The sequence below is a fragment of the Megalops cyprinoides genome, chromosome 15 (genome assembly GCF_013368585.1).
Source record: "Megalops cyprinoides isolate fMegCyp1 chromosome 15, fMegCyp1.pri, whole genome shotgun sequence".
In the NCBI taxonomy this organism is placed as follows: Eukaryota; Metazoa; Chordata; class Actinopteri; order Elopiformes; family Megalopidae; genus Megalops; species Megalops cyprinoides.
Genome location: NC_050597.1, coordinates 24,090,606 through 24,109,291, shown reverse-complemented (window position 1 = coordinate 24,109,291; position 18,686 = coordinate 24,090,606). Strand labels below are relative to the sequence as shown.

General features: G+C 45.6%; 2 protein-coding genes across 3 annotated transcripts; one reads left to right on the top strand and one right to left on the bottom strand.

Annotated features, from left to right (window-relative positions):
* Positions 1–1,407: 1,407 nt before the first annotated feature.
* Positions 1,408–12,183, bottom strand: LOC118789638 (mitochondrial import inner membrane translocase subunit Tim23-like). The gene is made up of 7 exons (XM_036546125.1): positions 11,636–12,183; positions 11,231–11,289; positions 10,809–10,902; positions 10,382–10,466; positions 7,631–7,689; positions 6,886–6,996; positions 1,408–2,166 (listed from the first exon to the last, which is right to left on the bottom strand). Exons 1-7 carry the CDS (start codon positions 11,739–11,741, stop codon positions 2,054–2,056), a joined length of 627 nt encoding a protein of 208 aa, XP_036402018.1. The 5' UTR covers positions 11,742–12,183; the 3' UTR covers positions 1,408–2,053.
* Positions 12,184–12,226: 43 nt separating this feature from the next.
* LOC118789637 (zinc finger protein 135-like) lies at positions 12,227–17,802 on the top strand. Of its 2 annotated transcripts, none has more exons than XM_036546124.1 (2): positions 12,227–12,308; positions 14,697–17,802. In XM_036546124.1, exon 2 carries the CDS (start codon positions 14,847–14,849, stop codon positions 16,215–16,217), a length of 1,371 nt encoding a protein of 456 aa, XP_036402017.1. In that variant the 5' UTR covers positions 12,227–12,308; positions 14,697–14,846; the 3' UTR covers positions 16,218–17,802. The 2 variants fall into 2 exon arrangements, with proteins under 2 accessions (XP_036402017.1, XP_036402016.1); XM_036546123.1 differs by having other exon boundaries at positions 12,227–12,526.
* Positions 17,803–18,686: the final 884 nt, after the last annotated feature.

Here is an 18,686-nt window from a genome sequence, read left to right as displayed (position 1 = left end):
GTACTAATTCATTAAAAACTAGCTCACTGTCTCTACACGAATTCCACTTGGGAGGTATCGGATGAAGCTGGATGCAGAGCTGTATGGTATGTGAGACTGGAACGTGTCTTCATGTTTTTGGTAACGCTCAAAGAATGCATTGTTTTGGCAGTACTCGTTTCAGGAGCGGTTGTCCCCCTCTCTCCTGAGGTGCTCCTCTTGGTGAATGGCTCCATCTTGCATCTCCCCATGAAGTCTACAAAACCCATCCAGGCAAGGTTGACTGCTGCACTGAGACTGATATTGAGTGGCTGGATGAAGCCTTTTTCCTTTTGTAACAGAATTGTTAAGACCACTGTTAACTCTGCTACATCGGGCTTTGTCTTAAGCAATTACATCTTGGGATGCAATATTGCAGTTGTCTGTAGAGAAGCATGTCAGCATGTTTGGGGTTGCTTCTGTCTCCTTTCCATGTGTTTGGGGGTTGGGTTGGGTGTAAGAAAACTCAATAAACAAAAGAATGAGCCTAACAAGCACTGAAATCCATGTTTTTGCTACATCTTTTCTTTGAAAGGGAAGTTAACTTGATTTCAAAAGCATGTGTCAGTTGGCAGCCTTTGCACAGAACAGATGTTCTTAAACAAGCATGAAACTAAAACTGACTGAAAATAAGCATTTCCAAGCAGACACGGTATGAACTGAAACTTGCACGTAGAGCAGAGTGACTTTAAGGACTTTGGCCAGCAAGCAGCCAAAGGGCAGAAAAAAAAAATCATCCTCCACAACCAAGATAAGTTTCTGATTGTCACAGCATTCTATAAAGCACAAGGTTCTTATTGTTCCTGCACCATTATTCAGTTGTTATTCTTAATCTTAACTGCTTCCTCTTTAAAACATCTCTTCAAGATAGCAGGAAGGTCAAGCTTTATTTCAGGCCATCAAGGGTTTTATGTTAAGGAAAACAAACCCCAACAGGAAAGCACAAGGGAAGACTACAAGACCCATCCCAAATGTTGATCCAGGCAATGTTTTATATTGTTAACATTAAAATGCAATCAGGTTTAGGGTCAGGCTTAAGAAGAACACTGCTATAGCAAGGACGACAACACAAACATAAACCAGGAAGTTGCTTTAATTGACAGTTGCCTCTCCATCATTCAAGATGATGTTTTCATTTGTAATTGTGACATTAACACCCTTGTTCGACTGAACTGATATGGACTGAATGGGAGAAAATTTTTTCAAGTACAATAGGCAGCCATGTCAAGTGTCACCTGGAGATTACGCTCCATGATCAGAATAGCAGCATACATGTTACCATGATGAACAAGTATGTATAATGACAAGGACTTCTGCCAGACAGAGTGCAATTAAGATAATCAAGTCTTGACACTGAATTAAGACATTTTTAAACAAGGGGGGGGGGGGATAGATGCTTGACATACCAGTTTCGTTACATGGGCATTCTCAGCTACAAGACTCAACTATCAGGTTATTTCAGAGCAAAGTTTAAATGGAAGGTTTAAGCTGCATTAATGTACGTGATGCATGTGACACACTCAGCATTTCTGTAAGCAGTCTTTCTGCATCCTTTGAGTGTACTGTTGACTGAGTCTGAAAACAACACACCCATTACAAGCCTGTTCAACGTCTGCTGTTATGATCCTGTTCTAAGAAACATAAAACGCTACTGTTGTAACACCAAGAATGGGTGGGCTGTTTGTGTGTTTGACGTGCCGGAGATTGAGGGGAGGGGGGGGCTATAATACATCTCAACAATCTTCTTCATCTCTTCAATATAAAAAAAAATCACATTGCCGTGAAATGAAATGTACAGCGTTTCTGCGTTTTGAACACATAAATAAAAGCCTTCCAATGTCCCTCCTCCGTAAACCGTCGGCCATCTGATCCAAATTCAGTGCGCGCCCACTCAGAGCTGGCGCCGACTTCAGCCAGCATTGTGTGGGGTGCAGGTAGTGGGGAGGGGGTGGGTGGATGGGGCCATGGGGTTGAGCTCAGCTCGTGGTTTTTGGGGGGATTCCTCCAGCTTTGCGCCCCGGCGGTGTGGGTGGGCTCAGAAGCGGCTGGGTGAGGTGCCCTTCAGGTGGTCCCAGTTGTTGTAGAGGGCGTACAGTCCCGACATGGCCAGACCCGCCAGGCCTCCCCGCGCTACTCCGCGCAGGCCACCTGCTCAAACACACACAAACGCCACCGCACACGGTTAGGAGCCGGAGGGACTCTCGTCCCAAAGGTGTAGCTACACTGTCCACAGGTTTGCTATTTTTCTCCACTTTAGCTACTGAACTAACCATCCATAGTAAACCAGTTCCACCACCCAAAACCGCCAATATTACACCCATCTTACAACCCATAACCTCTTATATTAAACCCATGTTACTGCCTGCCCTAGTCGACAGTGTTCCCTTTTCAATGAGCGGCACTGTACCCCTCCAGGACAAAGGCCTTAAGGATGGAGGGTACTGTCCATTAGTCCTGTGTCTGGACTGGTGAGGGCTGCTCGCAGCTCTGAGGGGCTGTTGCTATGGAAGCCTGCGCCCTTGGTTCAGTGTGTGTGTATATCAGCAGGGGCTGTAGCTGAGCTGGCTGACTGGCTGTGCGGTGACGGGGATAAGGCCGATAGTGTTCCCACTTACTCCTGCCCCTGATCCACACCCACAGCAAGCCTGCCCCTGATAAGTGTGGGGGAGGGGGGGGGGTCCCACAGTGCTACGTAATGACAGTGGCATCGCTTAGTCCCAGCTCACACTGGGGTTCAGACGGGGCCACTGCGGACCGCTCCAGGAGCACTGACGTCAGGGCCGTGACACAGCAAGCACACGCCCGACACGCGATGACACACTTACACACACACACCCAGTCGCAGTCCCACTTAGACACGCTCTTACACACACACACACACACACACACACACACACACACACACACACACACACACACACACACACACACACACACCCAGTCGCAGTCCCACTTAGACACGCTCTTACACACACACACACACACACACACACACACACACACACACACACACACACACACACACACACACCCAGTCGCTGTCCCACTTAGACACGCTCTTACACACACACACACACACACACACACACACACACACACACACACACACACACACACACACACACCCAGTCGCAGTCCCACTTAGACACGCTCTTACACACACACACACACACACACACACACACACACACACACACACACACACACACACACACCCAGTCGCTGTCCCACTTAGACACGCTCTTACACACACACACACACACACACACACACACACACACACACACACACACACACACACACACACACACACACACACACACCCAGTCGCTGTCCCACTTAGACACGCTCTTACACACACACACACACACACACACACACCATTACAGACAGACACAGTGCACAGACAAACAGACACAACTGCATGCAGATGTAAACACTAAGGCACAGACAAGTACACACACACACACACAAACACACACTAAAGACTGGTTTCATCTCCGTTCAAACACATGCCCAGCCCAGCCGCCAGCCCACGGAAACATCCCCCTCTTTATGAAACCGCTTCCATCTTTCCACTTTCATTTCTCATTTTGTTTTATTTAACAAGGATGTTCCTCTCCATAAAAAAATGACCACTAAGGGCCAACAGACAGCTGGGTGGGTTATGAATTCAGGAACACAGGAAATAAGATCGGTCCGCTGCTGCTAATCTATAGTTATAATAGCTTCAGGCGTACATATATCACTTGGGATGTCTTAATATGCTTCTGAAATAAATTCCAGCCATTTGGGAACTAAAAATACACATGGACTGAATATCTATTCAGAGAAAACGAATGACCCTAAATAAGGCAACGGTATTATGTTCCATTTAGCCAGGACCAAAAAACCGTTCAGGTTGGCTTTAGTATCGGGTAAGAGTCATACAAGTGAATGAAACACATTCGTGTCGTGTCATGTGCAGCTAACACAGGATCAGTTAGGCTGACACAATACTTCATGCCTTGCATCCACAGTCAGAACAGTGGGCTTTAGTGCGCTAAGCCTCTTGTCCCCGTAAGCAACCATGGAAAGACCTGAGCGGTTATGTGAGGTGTAAAGACCTTACGCCTCCTGCTGAACCGTGCTGTGGTGGTGGCTTGGGAAATAATGGGAGTCTAAGTGAGCTTAGCCGAGCGGTTTTTGTTGTGCACAGGGCCAGGCTTGTCAGCACCGCCCGATACAACTGTGTATATTTCCAATTGTGCGGAGTAATCTCCAGCTGCGACGACAGTCATGGGCTTAGCATGAGGACGCTGAGATCACTGGCAGCGAAGCACCGCTCCCCACTCAGCCTCTAATTGGCACCTGCATCACCGTGACGCCGCGCGGGTGGTCCCGGCAAGTCCGAACCGCCGCGGTGCTCGTTACAGAGTGCTCCGGCTCCTCTTAATTGGCCAAATTGGCTTTAAAACATCGCATTTCTCTGAGGCTGTAATTATGGAAGCTGAAAGTGCGAGAATTGCTCTCCTTTCCTCCACAGTTATTTCGCAACCCGCTCCTCTGTGACAAAGCGCCACGGATTCACCCTGCCGGATTTCTAACTGCTTGTCCCCCGTCACCCCACACAAAGGGAGAGGAACATCTCAGGGGTAAACAACTGTAAAACGATCCTGCATGCGCTGGCAGCGTGACAAGGTCAGGTGAACGGAAATAGCCTCAGCGTCCCTGCGCCGACGCCCCTGTGTTATAGGCAGAGGTCGCGGGAGGTCGAAACGTGACATGCCGCGCGTGCGGGGAGCTGCCGCTCTCTACAGCAGGCTGTCAGCGGGGCCAGAGCGGGAATAGCAACACTCAGGAGGAATAAGGCTCATCTTCCACAGGGAAGCAGGCCCCTCATGAAGAGCCGTTTTAGCAGACACTGATCAACCCTCCCCCAACCCCGAACGAACTCCCCATACAACCCTGAGTAAGGTCGACAAAGATGGCTTTCAGTTCCACAGCTGTATATTGGCTGTCTAGTATTCCAGAGGGAAGGTCAGCCATGCAGCCCCCTCTGGTGCAGTATGTAACATACGCCAGCGCTTTAATGACTTCCCTTCTGTGCCATTCCCCAGCACGGCACGCTGGGGGGGATTCCTCGGGAAGCTGTGGCAGCCAGCACTACAGGCCTCACGCCACAACCTGAGCTGAAAGCACCTGCTGATTCACTGGGCCACATGTACAATGGAGCAATGGCTTCTGGGTAATTTACCTAAACCTTGTGACCAAAAATTAAAAACAGAAAGGCTCATGTTCTGGTAATTTTACCCGACAAAAATTCCAGGTTGGGTACTTTTTCTAGGCAACTTCCTCAAAAGGGAACCTCAATCCAGCTCAGCTGACTCTCAAATCAAAAAAAAAAACCCAACTGAGGTCTCACAGATCCTTGATTCATTTCTACATTAATAATTGTCAATATTATGCTCAAATTCAGTATCCTACTGAAACTCACACTGTTTCATTTTCACAGCTGAAACAGACGGAATGAAATTCAAATGTTTTCTGAATACAGCGTTTAGATGGAGCACCATGCACTGTTTTTATTTTACGTTCTACAGAGATAAGAGGTATCGCCAACCATGACAATCATTAACAAACCTCTCAGAGTCCCTCAACCGTTCCTTCTCAGGAAGTGTAGCAATATCATTTGACATACAGCTTTGCAGTTGAGCCCCGGGGTTCAAAGACAACAAAATAAACTGTTGGCACTGATCCAGACATGATCTGGGGCAAAGCGTACACCCAGGTCAATGGCGCTTATTAAGTTCTCCATTAAGTTCTCCTTAAGCTTTTAAGAATCCATTTGTTCTACTTTGTTCTACTGGAGGACAATGGTGCATAAACAATGAAAAAAGACATCAGAATTTGAATACAGTTTCTCTGATCGTCCACCAATTACCAAAGCATCATGCAAAATATGCTGGAAACAAGAAGTTGTCCAGTTCAGCTAAGTGCCTGGGTGCCATTTTACACAGCGGGAATAAAGGAGACTTTCTACAGATGAAAAATGCTGCCTCTTGAGTCTAAAGGCTAAAGTTTAGATTGCATTCATTAGTATAAACACCAATGAAATGAAAGAAACCAGGCATTCCACAGCCTACACTCTCTGATATTCTACAAAGAAATAAGGAAGTGTCACATCATGAAACAAAATGTGAACAGGCAAGGCAACAGCACAATTTACCATTCAGACACTCAAAAAAAATTTTGTTGAGTCAAGTTATTTTTTACAATAACCCACTATTATACGGTTTCAGTTAGTGAAGGACACCGTGCCATGGCATTGTAGCTCAAACAGTGGCAGCTATTCAGTAGTGTTCAAACGAGTAACAAAAATAAAAATACTATATGAATTTACTCAACACCCTATGAAGGTCGGTGTGACATCACCTGACATCTACCATTCTGTGGCTGGAATAGGGGTGACTGAAAGGAAGCTGTGAACCGGTCTGTTTGTAAAAATAAAATCTGTCTGCTGACCGCCCAGCTGGTGTTTGTCAACGTTTTCATTTTATTCCATTGGCGCAAGGCGCAACACATCACCACATTCGGCTAAATTTTTGCTCAAAACAAAAAATGATACTGGTTTGATACTACGATGGCTGCAATGGGTTTTTGACGATAACGAGAACTTCAGCTACGTATCGTTTTGTGTTGGAGGGGATTGGCTTAGGGAATTTATAAACCCCCTCATTTTTGGAGAATTAGACATTTGTAAGACAGAAATCATGGAAGGATGTGACTCTTCTAAATGCAGTGGACTGTATTCTCAAAGTGCGATACAGCTGAGTACATCTGCACTGTGCTTCCTGTGACACGGGGTTCCGTGGGCGTGTCCTTTACCTGGGGATTTGTAGAGCATGCCCGTGAGTGTCCCAGCTGCCACCGTGTTGAGGTCATCCTCCGCTCCCCTGGCCTTCTCGATCACCACTCCAAACACGCTGTACAACAGAGCTGTGAAGAACAGAAAGGAGCTAAAGTGTGTGGGGACACGGGTCTACAGCTCCCTGACTTACAAACCCGTTACCACACACCAGCAAGTGGAGAGGCCCCCATGGAAACATGGCTGTTTATATAGCATTCCTTGGTAGTACTGTACGTGGCTGAAAACAGGCAAAGCTCCTGTTTTCTTTAGCCACCTTTTCAGCACAAACTGAGGCCTGCTGGTAGAGTGCTTTTACAGCTATCCTGGTCTCTGTGTGTGTGGCCCAAAATCGGAGCGGAGAGACGATCACAGAGGCTTTTGGTGAAGAACATCCCCTGTGCTCCTGTGTAATCTCCAGAAAGCATTACGAGCCTGTAATCAGAAAGCATTACGAGCGCTTTGGTGTAGGCTCTGTGTAAATGGCTGATACAAGCCCAGACTGAGGCGCTGCGCACCGCGGAGCCTGTTCACAGTGGAGACAGTGAAATCCTTTCTGAGGAATTACGAGAGGGATCACAACCAACGGAGACAGAAACCCTGCCGCCGCCTCTCCAGGGATGAGAGGAACGGGGCGTCTCCCAAGGAATGCGGGAGGGGGGTTATCCCGTGGGGGGGGGGGGGGGGGGGTCGTCATGAGTCGGGGGCGAAGGAGATCCCACTCACCCACGGAGCCGAGCGTGTTCGCCCATGTGGCCCCCTGCCGCGTCACCAGGTTCAGGATCCTGAAATGGAGATCAAGACGCGTCAGTATTGGTGTTCAAAGGCTAACAGCTCAGCTGAAGGCTTCAGGAATGTATTCAGGCGGCTGAGTCTGAATGTGGGACCCCCTTTAAAAGGAGGAGCTCGGTCTCTTCCGAGGCTCTCATTATCACGATAACACATTCTGAGGCACCAGGGAGATTAAGGATTCCTCTGCTTTATCCTGTCTGGCGTTTAGATGTGCTAACACTCCAGTAGTCAAGCTACTCACTGTCATGAAGATTTAGAGACGAAAATGAAAGACTATAAGGCTACCTATGGAGTGGCCTAACTTTTCTATCCAAAACAGAGTACTTCCCTACCACCTTTCTAAACAACCTGACCCTGTAAATCTAAACTGATTAAGCACAGAGACAGTGAAGGGACTCTGCACCGCAGTGCCTGGCTGGTGTGAGGTGACCCCCTCGAAAGAGTCAGAGTGTTTGTTCAAGCTGGCACGTCAGAGAGCGTGCTTCCCATACTTGGCATCAGCGGGCACTACTCTGCCACAGGGACACACCGTTGTTTACTAGCCTCTGCAGGGACCCTGACCCCAGCAACACAGCTGTGTTTGAAGGCTCCCAGCCATGTCAACACAGGTGTGTTAACACAGGTGCATCAGAGGGGACACCGTGACGCAGCAGGTAAGAGCAATGACACCAAGTGACAGAGAGAGATAAAGCAGGAGAGAGAGGAACAGGGAGAGGACTCAGAACGCATTGTCTTTCCCTGGGAAAAAACTATTTCCCCTCTATATGCCACACAGTATAACTCTTCTGCTTCCTGTCTTTTGTATCGGTAAACCAACAATACGGGCAGCTTGAGAGTGTGTGGCTGTGTGTGAGCTACAGGACAGAGAACCACACTAATACCCACCGTATGAGCTATCTAAACAGTTACTGCAGCTGTACAAATGAAAACCTTTTTGGGTTCAAAAATGCTCAAAAATTCAACCCTTCAACTGAAACACGTGTTTAGGTTGTCAGTAGGTCAGTGTTTTGGTAGTTACCATTTCTAGAACTAACATAGCCGTAAGTTGCTGCCATGTGACAAATTTGATTTGTGTTCTCAATGACAACGTACAGCTGCTATTTAGGGTTAGAGGATCTAAAACCTCTCATGGTTTTATTATTTTGTGCTCATGACTGCCACCTCTCTGAAACTGTGCAAGACACACCATCCTTAATGTTTATTAGGCAATAAACATTTAAATTATTAACTGCATATCAACATTGGATGGTTTTATTTCTTTTCTTACTTTAATGAGCACAATGTGACTTCACTTTAAATTGGAGCAACATGCCAGGGGGCAAGTCTGTCCAATCACATTCCTGCAAAATGCTGCCATTTTCTTTCTTCTCCTCTGGGGTGCCTTGGAAAATGTTACAATCCATGCAGTTTTCGCTTTGGGAAGAGAGAGATTTTGAGTATAAAAAAAATAGTAAAATCTAATAAGAGAGGCCATATTTTAGCAGTATTAGTTACAAAACTTGACTAATGAGGTAAAAAAAAATCAATATATTTGGCATATGTCCACTGCTGCCAAAACATACACATAAAAATAACATTTGGAATGTAGTGTTTTCCCAGGTCACTGAATGTTCATCATTTAGCTAGAGATTCGTGGCCACTGCCTGGTCACAGGCCATTCTGGCAGACTTTTTCAGCTGGCATGCTTATGGTTGTGTAACCGCTTACCACATGCTGTGCAGTCCTACAAGAACACTGAACAGCTCAGAATGACTGCACGATCAGTAGTTGTACAGAATTTTTCAAAACCAAATTCAGACTGGGGTTTAAATGTAATGAGCCATTACAATTTCAGTGGCATGGGCTGGAAACATTACTTTTTAAACACACTCTTGCGTGTTGTATCTGTGCACAATGACAATGACTTGTTAAACACAGTACCAGTGTTGAAAAGTAATTAGTTACATATGCAAAAGCTATTCAACCCTGTTATTGAATATTTTAAGATTGGTGCTGTGTATCTTCTCTATACCTGCAATGAGCAGTCAATGTTAACACTAGAAAGAGCACCGCTCATTTTCAAGCATTTACACCACATAAATCCTTGAAAATCCCATAAGGTTTCAACACTGCTGAGTGAACTTTGATACAGAAACCTGAGAAAGCAGGAAACCTCTGACGAGCAAGATCAGGGTTATGAATGAAACAGCATGCAAGGACAAACCGACAGATGGACTATGACTGCCCTCTGCTGGTTACAGAATTATCCCTTACTTAATATCTCCACCTGCTTTACACTGGTTTGCTCACAACAGAAACCCTTTCCCACAGATTTCCACCTTATAAGAACCTAGCTCTTAACACAGCCAGCCAGACAATCTCTAAGTGCATCAGCAGAAGTGGCAATGGGGATAGCTACAGGATTAATGATTTCATAGTACCTTTTGTATGTTGTATGTAAAAAGAAAAGAGCAATCCTTGTTGTAAACAATGGAAACTTCATCTATTATTGTTTCATGGACCATGGTCCAAAAGTATGAGCCCACAGAGCACTCAGACATGAATTACAGAACACAAGCAGGGTGGCTTTGTACCCATTCTGAAATGGGGAAAATCAGATATAAATGTGGCTTGTGTCTCGCAACCCACACTTGAGCACTTTATAGTGTATAAACCATTCTCGGGGGCGGCTGGGACAGTACTTACTGTACGTTGCGAGGTTTGGACCAGGCCATGTCCCTGGTCTCTGCCAGGCCCATGCGAAGACCATTCAGAGCTCCAAATGTGGCACCTGAACAGCAGCAACAACAGAAGATGTTACAGACCCACTACACATCCAAGCGGCACGGAAAAAGTAGACATGATGGTGAGGCACAGAAGTGACCTTTCTGGGCGTGTCACTGTATGGATCTCAAGGCAAGAAAGTGCATGGCCAAGCACTGAGTACTACGGCTCTCCATCACACCTCTCCCCGATCCGAAGTCACTAAACCAAACACCCCTGCGTATATACTGACTCCACAGTAATGAACTCCTTAAAACAGAAGTTTTAGCCAAAAACGGTTCCAAACAAATAACGATTTTCATTTACCAGCTTGCAGAAAGCTGCTGGCTACATGGTGTTGTAAGATTACCTGTAATGCAACAGCCCCCGATGGTGAAGAAGGCCAGCTCGAACCGACCGCGGGTCTTGTTGGCCCCGGTGGGCAGAATGAACTCATCACTGTCCTGAGGGCAGTAGGATGTGCGGTGATTACCAATTGAAATGTACCTTATCTCTCTATGTCTCTGGATTTAATTCTTTTGCAGCAGTGTTTGCCTGGGCTGTCCAGACAGCTGCATGAACGTGATAAGGGAAAACGCAGAGCGGGTTCCTGTTGTCATTACGATGAAAGATGGCTTGGGGAACCAGAGAAACACCTTCTGAGGCATTGCTCATGTTATAATCACTTGACCTCACTTGACCACACTCTGTCGCCGCAATTTACATCCTTACACGATTATGTTCCCTACTGAAATTTAATGGGAGCACAGCACGCAGTATGAATGAAAATACCTGTGTCAGGTAGCGGGGGTCCACATTCAGATAAGGGGAGAGGGGGCTCATTCCCGTTACTGTGAAAAGATATCATAACAAAAGATGACATTTTATCTGCAGTTTACAAGACAGCAAGCTCACCTTACTTCAGCATGACGCAAGCAACAAGCAAGTAACAACATCACTGCTGGCTATAAGTAGCTCAACTTAGGCTAACTAGTAAAGTGGTTGACGATGCTCTTGTATTGATGACAGCACCATAACTATGAACGTATGATCCAGAATCCAGCAGTTAAATAACACAATATCCTCCCAGTCGTTTGAGATGATTTTAGCAATGTAACATTAGCTAGATCCGTGTCCTGTCGCGTCAGTGGAAGCCAATTATCCACTGGGTGCTAATAAGCCAGCTAATGAACTTACACGGCACCCCGGCAAGCTCAGTGTTCGAGTACTCGGGTGCTGCTCCTCCAAAAAGACTGCCCAATCCGCCTCTGGAGCCGCCCGATCCCGGTGAATTATTATCCATATTTCTGTGTAACGCACGGGAACCAGGTAAAACAAAATTAGCTAGCTAGCCAGTTTGCTAAGTGTCCAGCTATTAAAAAGCTAAAAAGTAGCTAACTAGCTCGCTGATCTGGCAGGAGCGTAGCCTCTCTTGGGCTACCCGGTTAGCACATCAGGACGTTTGTCCGTATTTGTATTGTGAATGTTATAGATTCCCCTGGCAGATACAGCGATGTTAAACTGACAGCTATACTGCGGTAGGTGCTGAATGTAGCTAGCTTGCGCGCGCTCTCTTCGGCATTCCTCTGACCTCCACGTTCCACAATTGATAGCCGTAAAGCAGTTAGCTGGTTGCCGTAAACGACGAACCAGTAAAAGCAGAAAAGAAACGCCGAAATATTCAAGCACAAAAACGTTTTGAGTCGCGAATAATATACCGCTTACTGACGGAAAACGATTTTTTTTTTTTGCACGCACACGTCACGGGGTGTGTGGAAAACGTTCAGCTGCCTTAAAACGTCGCGACAGTATACACGACAGGATGCGCGTGCCACACTTCCTAAATTGATGGAGCCTCACATGAGTGCAGGTACTTTTTGGCGGCCGAACCAGGATCGTTGTAAACAAATCTAATCCCATTTACAAACGTTATGTGGAAAAATACTAAACTGATCCAAGGGTAGCGACATGGGCCAGTACCTATGTAGCTAGCTACCTCCATGCGGGCGAATTGACGACGCAGCGAGGGAGAGAGAACGCCTTGTGCTCTACCGGGGCCGTGCCTACAAAATAAAGGATAAGCATTTGGTAACTATTTACTTTTTAATGAAGTGGCTAGCTATCAAATAAACGGCATTATTGTACAACCAAAGACAACTAGATTGCTAGCCATTTATATACCGTTATCTACACGTAGATAGGCTACGATAACTAATCTAGTAGCTAGCTAGCTAGCCAGCTATCTGGAAAACAAAACGGAAAGCAACACCGAACACGATTGAATCATGACCACAAGGACACAAAAATAGATTAGATAGCGCCCAGAATGCAATAGTAGTCCTCTTGCTAGCCACATTTTCCTCAAACAGATATCTTAAGGTAGGTGTTGGTGTTATGAGAGCATTTGTGCGGAATCTAGCCAGGGTGTCGGATAGCAAAAGTTACCCCCATTTGAATTGAGACAATGGCGCCGAATAGCTTGCTACATGGTTCACACACATGTATTCGGTACCTTCTAGCTAGCTTTGAGTGATGCAGTGCGTTAGAGAAGATGGGGTCCGTTTTAGTTGCAATAAGCTTGCCTAGCCATGAGGAAAAAACGTGTATTTTTAATGCACATTGTGGTTTTTGTCCCATTGTGTGTGTGTGTTTTTTTTAAGCTCATCCCTAATAGCATTGTGAATTGTGTAGGGATGCATTTCAAAGGCGGCTCTCACATTTATATATAAAACTTTTATAGCCACCAAATGTTCAGCACGTTAGAGCACGTTGTAAAACAATTATCGAGTCTGTATCAAGCTAATCCTGGTAGGTCGGTATTTTCCAGAAGGCTTCCTCCATTTTTTCATCCTTAGTGTAGCGTCTTAGCTAACGTCCTCTGACGTCACGACCATTGCGATACTTCTAAGATAGCTGGGTGTCATTGTAAATTAGTCGACTCCTGTTGTAATTAATTTTGAGTTCCTTTGTGTATTTTCTCAAATGAATATGTTTGAGATGTACTTAAGTACTTAGTTGTATCAGTGCTGTAGTTGTTGCTCTACACTTGATGTCCTAACTTTACTAGCCAAGACATCCCTTTTTGTTAGTGATTGTGATTGATTATGATTGTATTATGATTGAAGATGATGTGCCTATTTGAGTGCAAAAATTGAAAGAAAATAAGCATTTTACTGTAATTGATGGTAGTTGTGTTACAGTTGCATTTACATCATTGTGATTTTGAAATTATTTATTTTTATAATTGTAAAGTACAGCTATTAGTGTAACATTATTTGAAGAGAACAGTAATAAGTGTTTCTTTGATGTACACACAAGCATCACGGTGCACCACAGAAGGCTAGCCTGGACTTCATTCATGTTGTTGAAGCTTTTCAGTTTTAAAATGTAAATTTGTGCATGTGAACCATGGAAACAATAAATGAGACTTTATGAATAATCCACTTTCACCACATATTATTGGAGGGAGAAGTGAAAAATATTTCACAGCCTGCAGGAGGGATGAATATTTATGTTGGTCCCTCTGGTCCTGTGTGAAATTCCTTCAGCTATGCTCAGCAAACAGACAAGAATGAGCTCACCTTTCATTGTGTGCCACAAAAGCAGACCAACAGTAACCCATATCCTTAAAAGATAGCATTTAGGTGGAGTGTGCCACCTCTTTAATTTATAATTTAGAGAGAGAGAGAGAGATTAGATTGGGCTTTTGCACCCGGGTAGTTGTTTTACTTTTTGACTTTGTCTCTCTGAGTTCCTTTACCAGGCTAAAGGGACTTAAGTCATTCGAATTTGAACAATGTTTAAAAGAAATAAGGAGAAAACTCACTGGGCTCAGTGAGTGGCTCTCATTCCACCTACCCCATGTTTTAAAAGACCCCTGTGACTTAGGAGTTGTAGCTTTTGGATTGTGTGGTAACACAATTACCGATGACTAAAATTATACACCTCCATGCACGCCCTGCAGTTCTGCCCCCTCATCCTCATTGCATCCAATTTTATTTTGATGAGAAGGAGTAAATGTTCATGAGCTACACAGGGTTTACAGCAAATATGTATGAACAGTGGCTGACTGATTCAATGAATTGACATTCCGTGGTCTCCCATAACAAAGATTTGTTTTTTATGTATATAATGTATGAAGTTGTTAATCACTTCAAATCCACTAAAAACAACTGGGTTCCTGTTAGGTTTTGGGAAGGTGATTGTTGTCATTTTGTCTGTGCTGTAGCTTGATTTCCTGCCTTGTCTGTTTCCTCAGGAGCGGCAGACCTAGCTTTTACACTGACATTGGAGTACAAGGCACAGTTTAGGTGTGACACAAGACACGACCGAAGTCAAAACTGAGCGGGAAGCAGAGACGGGGACTTCAGGGGAGTAGGCCGAGTTTGTCTCATCAGGACCCGAAGCCATGGAGTCAGAGTACATAACGACGGTCATAGCAGAGCAGCCCACGGCGGGCTCGGAGTTCCCGCCCGACTGTGAGAAGACTGAAGCCGTCCAGGAGTTCAGCTTCAGCACGGACCTCTCGCACATGCAGTGCCCCACCCTGGTCAGCAACGAAATTAACCTGGAGCCGGACGGCTTCACCTACGTGCACACGGTGGAGCACGTGGCCCACAACTCCGTGTACATTGCAGAGCAGCCCCATCCGGCCGAAGTGGCGTACCAGATCACGACCGAGGTCGACGAGGAGGTCCTGGCGGAACCGGGGGGCGGCGCGCGCCGGGGCAAGAAAAAAAAACACTTGAAGAAAAAGAAGAAACAGTCCGCCAAGAAGGGCAAGACCCGCTCCATTAAGAAGGAGAACAGCGATAAATTATTCGTTGTACAGTCTATCCGTGCCGGGAAAGACTCCTACATCTGCACCGAGTGCGGACAGACTTTCAAGGGGAGAGCAAATATTGTAGCACACCTTCAGCAGCATGAGATAGAACAGCAGTACTCCTGTAACCAGTGCCCGAAGAGATTCGGTGAGCTGTCCGTCTTGCTGAAACACCTGAGGAGCTCGCACAAGGGCGGAAAAGAGTACCTCTGTTCTCTGTGTGGCATGAAGTTCTCTAACTTTAAAACTTTTGCCGCGCATATGAGGATCCATTCGGGGGACCAGCTGTTCGTGTGCGACGTCTGCGAGAAGAATTTCCGCCACAGGTCCAGCCTGTCCAGGCACAAACACACCCACAGGCTCGAGAAAAAGGACCGCCTCGCCCTGTGCGAGAGCAGCTACGAGCCGTCGAACCTGGTCATACACGAGGAGGTGGCGGGCTCGGAGGGGAAGGGCTTCGTGTGCGCCGAGTGCGGGAAGGGCTTCAGCCACGGGTCCAGCCTCTCGCGGCACAGGCAGGTCCACGCGCAGGAGAAGATGCACCGCCACAAGAGCAGCAAGAACAGCTTCGGCAAGTCGGCGGGCCTCAAAATACGGCTGAAAATCCACAGGGAGAAGTCGCACTCGGGCGCCCAGCACGCGCAGAGCTACAGCCTCCAGACCAACGCGAGCCAGCAGACCAAGCAGAGGGAGAGACTGTACTCGTGCTCGCACTGCGACAAGTGTTTCAACCATTCGTCGAGCCTGTCGAGACACCAGCAGATTCACGTGCAGAGACCGTACCCCTGCCCCCAGTGCAGGAGAAGCTTCACCACTTCCCTGCACCTTAGCAATCACATGGAGATCCACAAGGATAAGAAATTCTACTCGTGCGCCGATTGCGACAAGAGATTTAACCATTCTTCGAGCCTGTCTCGACATCGGCAGGTTCATATAGCAGGTGGAGCCCTTCACTGAGTCAGTGGTTTCTACCACCCGCTCTTCAGACCTGGAAAGGACACCGGATAATTCACACTTGAGAGACCATACTCTTGCACTTGTTGTCAGGCTTGGATGGATATCGAATTCGCGCAGGACCATACGTCAGCACTCGCCCGTGAGTGAAGTTTCCCTCGATCATCGGAGAGAATGCAGTCCTTCAGCCATTCCCAGAATGTCGTCAAATCTCATCAAAAAGCGCATGATCCATGAACTGATTTGTGTCGGATGAAAGTTCCCTTTACACGACACTAGGAGACGCTGTGTTGTGGTTGCTGAGGGATCAGGTCATGGTGTAAGCGGTAAAGTGACAGTCACATAAAGTTTGGTCACACTTTATATTAAGTAGATACTTGCCTGTATCATTACTTTGTATTTAAATGTAGTCAGTTACTGTCTAATATAAGCAAGTGCTGTGTAATTGCTATGTAGTGACATGTTGCATAACTTGTATAATCATCTAAGGGGTTGGGGTTGATCTTTTGTTAGATTTGTGGTTGGTTAAGGTTATGGGTCAGACTTGGGTTGGGTGGCAGAATTATTTAAAGAACTTGTATAATTACACAAACTGCAAGCTCCTGTTCCACAGTAAATTGTAACAATATGGTAATATGTGCTTATAATGTAATGACACAGTAGTTACAAGGTAATGGTACAGATTTATATCTACTTCATATAAAGTGTTACCAAATTTTTGATTTGTACTCAGCAGACTAGGCAAACACTTGCTTCAAAAGAGGGGAAATTGCACACAGCCAAAAAAAAAAATCTTTATGCTTTATGCTATGTGAGTACTACACCACGTTATCCAGTTTTACACAGTGTAGAAGAAAAAATGAAAATACTTTATTACTTCCTTTATTTTAGCATAACCATAAGCCCTCATGACCATTACTACCTGTCTTTTCCCTCTTCCTTTCCTATGTAATGTGGATGAGATAGCTGCCCATTGGAGCTGAAATGTTGCTTTGTTTCCAGAGTTCCTGGGGATTGTAGTTCACATAGTGGCCATATTGGAATGTAGTCCACAGAGACAGCCAGCGCCTGGGAAAACTGCTTCAGCCGATGTTACGCTGTATTGATCGCTTCAGTAAACACACACATCTAGACCCGTATATCCAAAAAAACAAAGTGAGCAGAGAGCAGAATATCGTCAAGTAATTGCAAATACTCATTAACCGAATTAATTCATTTTATGGGGTTGTGATCCTGGAAGCTGGCATACGTAAGAGTCCCCAAGAAGTTCGCAAGGCACTGTTCTAGTTACATGTTTTCCTCTTGCCTTTTAGTCTTATTTTTGGGCTCCTTTTTTGGTTGAAAGAATTTGGTTTCAGTGATGTTTGGTCCTATAGATCTGTTGTATAACACTTGATTTCCTAAGACTGTCTGCTTGCGGCTGCAGTACACAAATGCCTCACAGGATGGCAGCAAAATACTGAGTGAACAGGAATGACCTTTTGTGAGGACAGCAGGAGGTAAAAAGAGTTAGCATTATATACTCTTTAAGTGTTGTAAAGCATATATTACATATATATTTAGTCAATTGGTAGTTCAGAGACTAGTTAAATCAGCATATTGTTTAGACAAATGTCCTCAGTTTGTAATATGTTTGGATTGTTCTCTTTTTTTTTGTTTTGTTTTGTATCTGAAATCTCAGAAGTTTAGCTGAATAAAATAACAGATCATGGCTGCATCTGGCAAAAGCATTGCTCTCCTGTTTCTTTCTCCTTATTTCTCTATGCAGACATGCTCTCGCAGGAGAAGACCTGAGAGAGGCAGCCTTCCACTCAACAGGCTTTATTCCAATAAAGAGCTGGTAGCAAACCAATGTCTGACACATAATCTCACTGGAAGATAAGAAAATCATGTTCTTCTCCTGACATTATGAAGGAAAAGTGATCACTATGTAGGTTATGAATATAACAAAATAAGCATTTTCTGTTAATTTTATCCACTCTGCATAATGAAAGGTTGTACAATGCAATGGACTTTACTATATGAAAATGAACATTTTAACTTGAGTTTCAACAGACCATGCACTACGTCATACATTACCCATTCATATGAACTCGGAAATCATTTGGACATGTTTGCTGAAAGGTTTTAACTGAGGGTAGGTAATTCAGTGCTCTTTCATGAATGAAAAAGGGAGTGGCGTTTTGAGGCATGGACTTCAGCCGCTACAGATTTTCGCTTGCATCGCAGACACGAAGACAGCTTGTTCCCACGCGGCTCGGCAACCACCTCCGGTTGCTTTGCTGCGGCAGGCATGTTTAGGCCAGGTTACCGAGCGAAGGCCTCTCCAACAGACAAACATCGAATTAAAACCAAACGCCAATCTGCCAGTGCCGAAAAACCTCCAGAGGGTTTCCGTCCTCACGGTGAAACGCTCCACTCTCCTCTCTGTGGTGGTGTTCGGTGCTCCCAGGACAGGGGCAACGAAGGAAT

What these genes read in the sequence shown, in the direction of transcription:
- LOC118789638 (XM_036546125.1), bottom strand. Translation starts at nt 11,741, where the DNA reads ATGGATAATAATTCACCGGGATCGGGCGGCTCCAGAGGCGGATTGGGC. An exon ending in CGGGGGCTGTTGCATTACAG is followed by an intron (nt 10,467 to 10,808) that starts GTAATCTTACAA and finishes GCTGCTGTTCAG; the next exon opens with GTGCCACATTTGGAGCTCTG. An exon ending in GAACACGCTCGGCTCCGTGG is followed by an intron (nt 6,997 to 7,630) that starts GTGAGTGGGATC and finishes TGTTCTTCACAG; the next exon opens with CTCTGTTGTACAGCGTGTTT.
- LOC118789637 (XM_036546124.1), top strand. Translation starts at nt 14,847, where the DNA reads ATGGAGTCAGAGTACATAACGACGGTCATAGCAGAGCAGCCCACGGCG.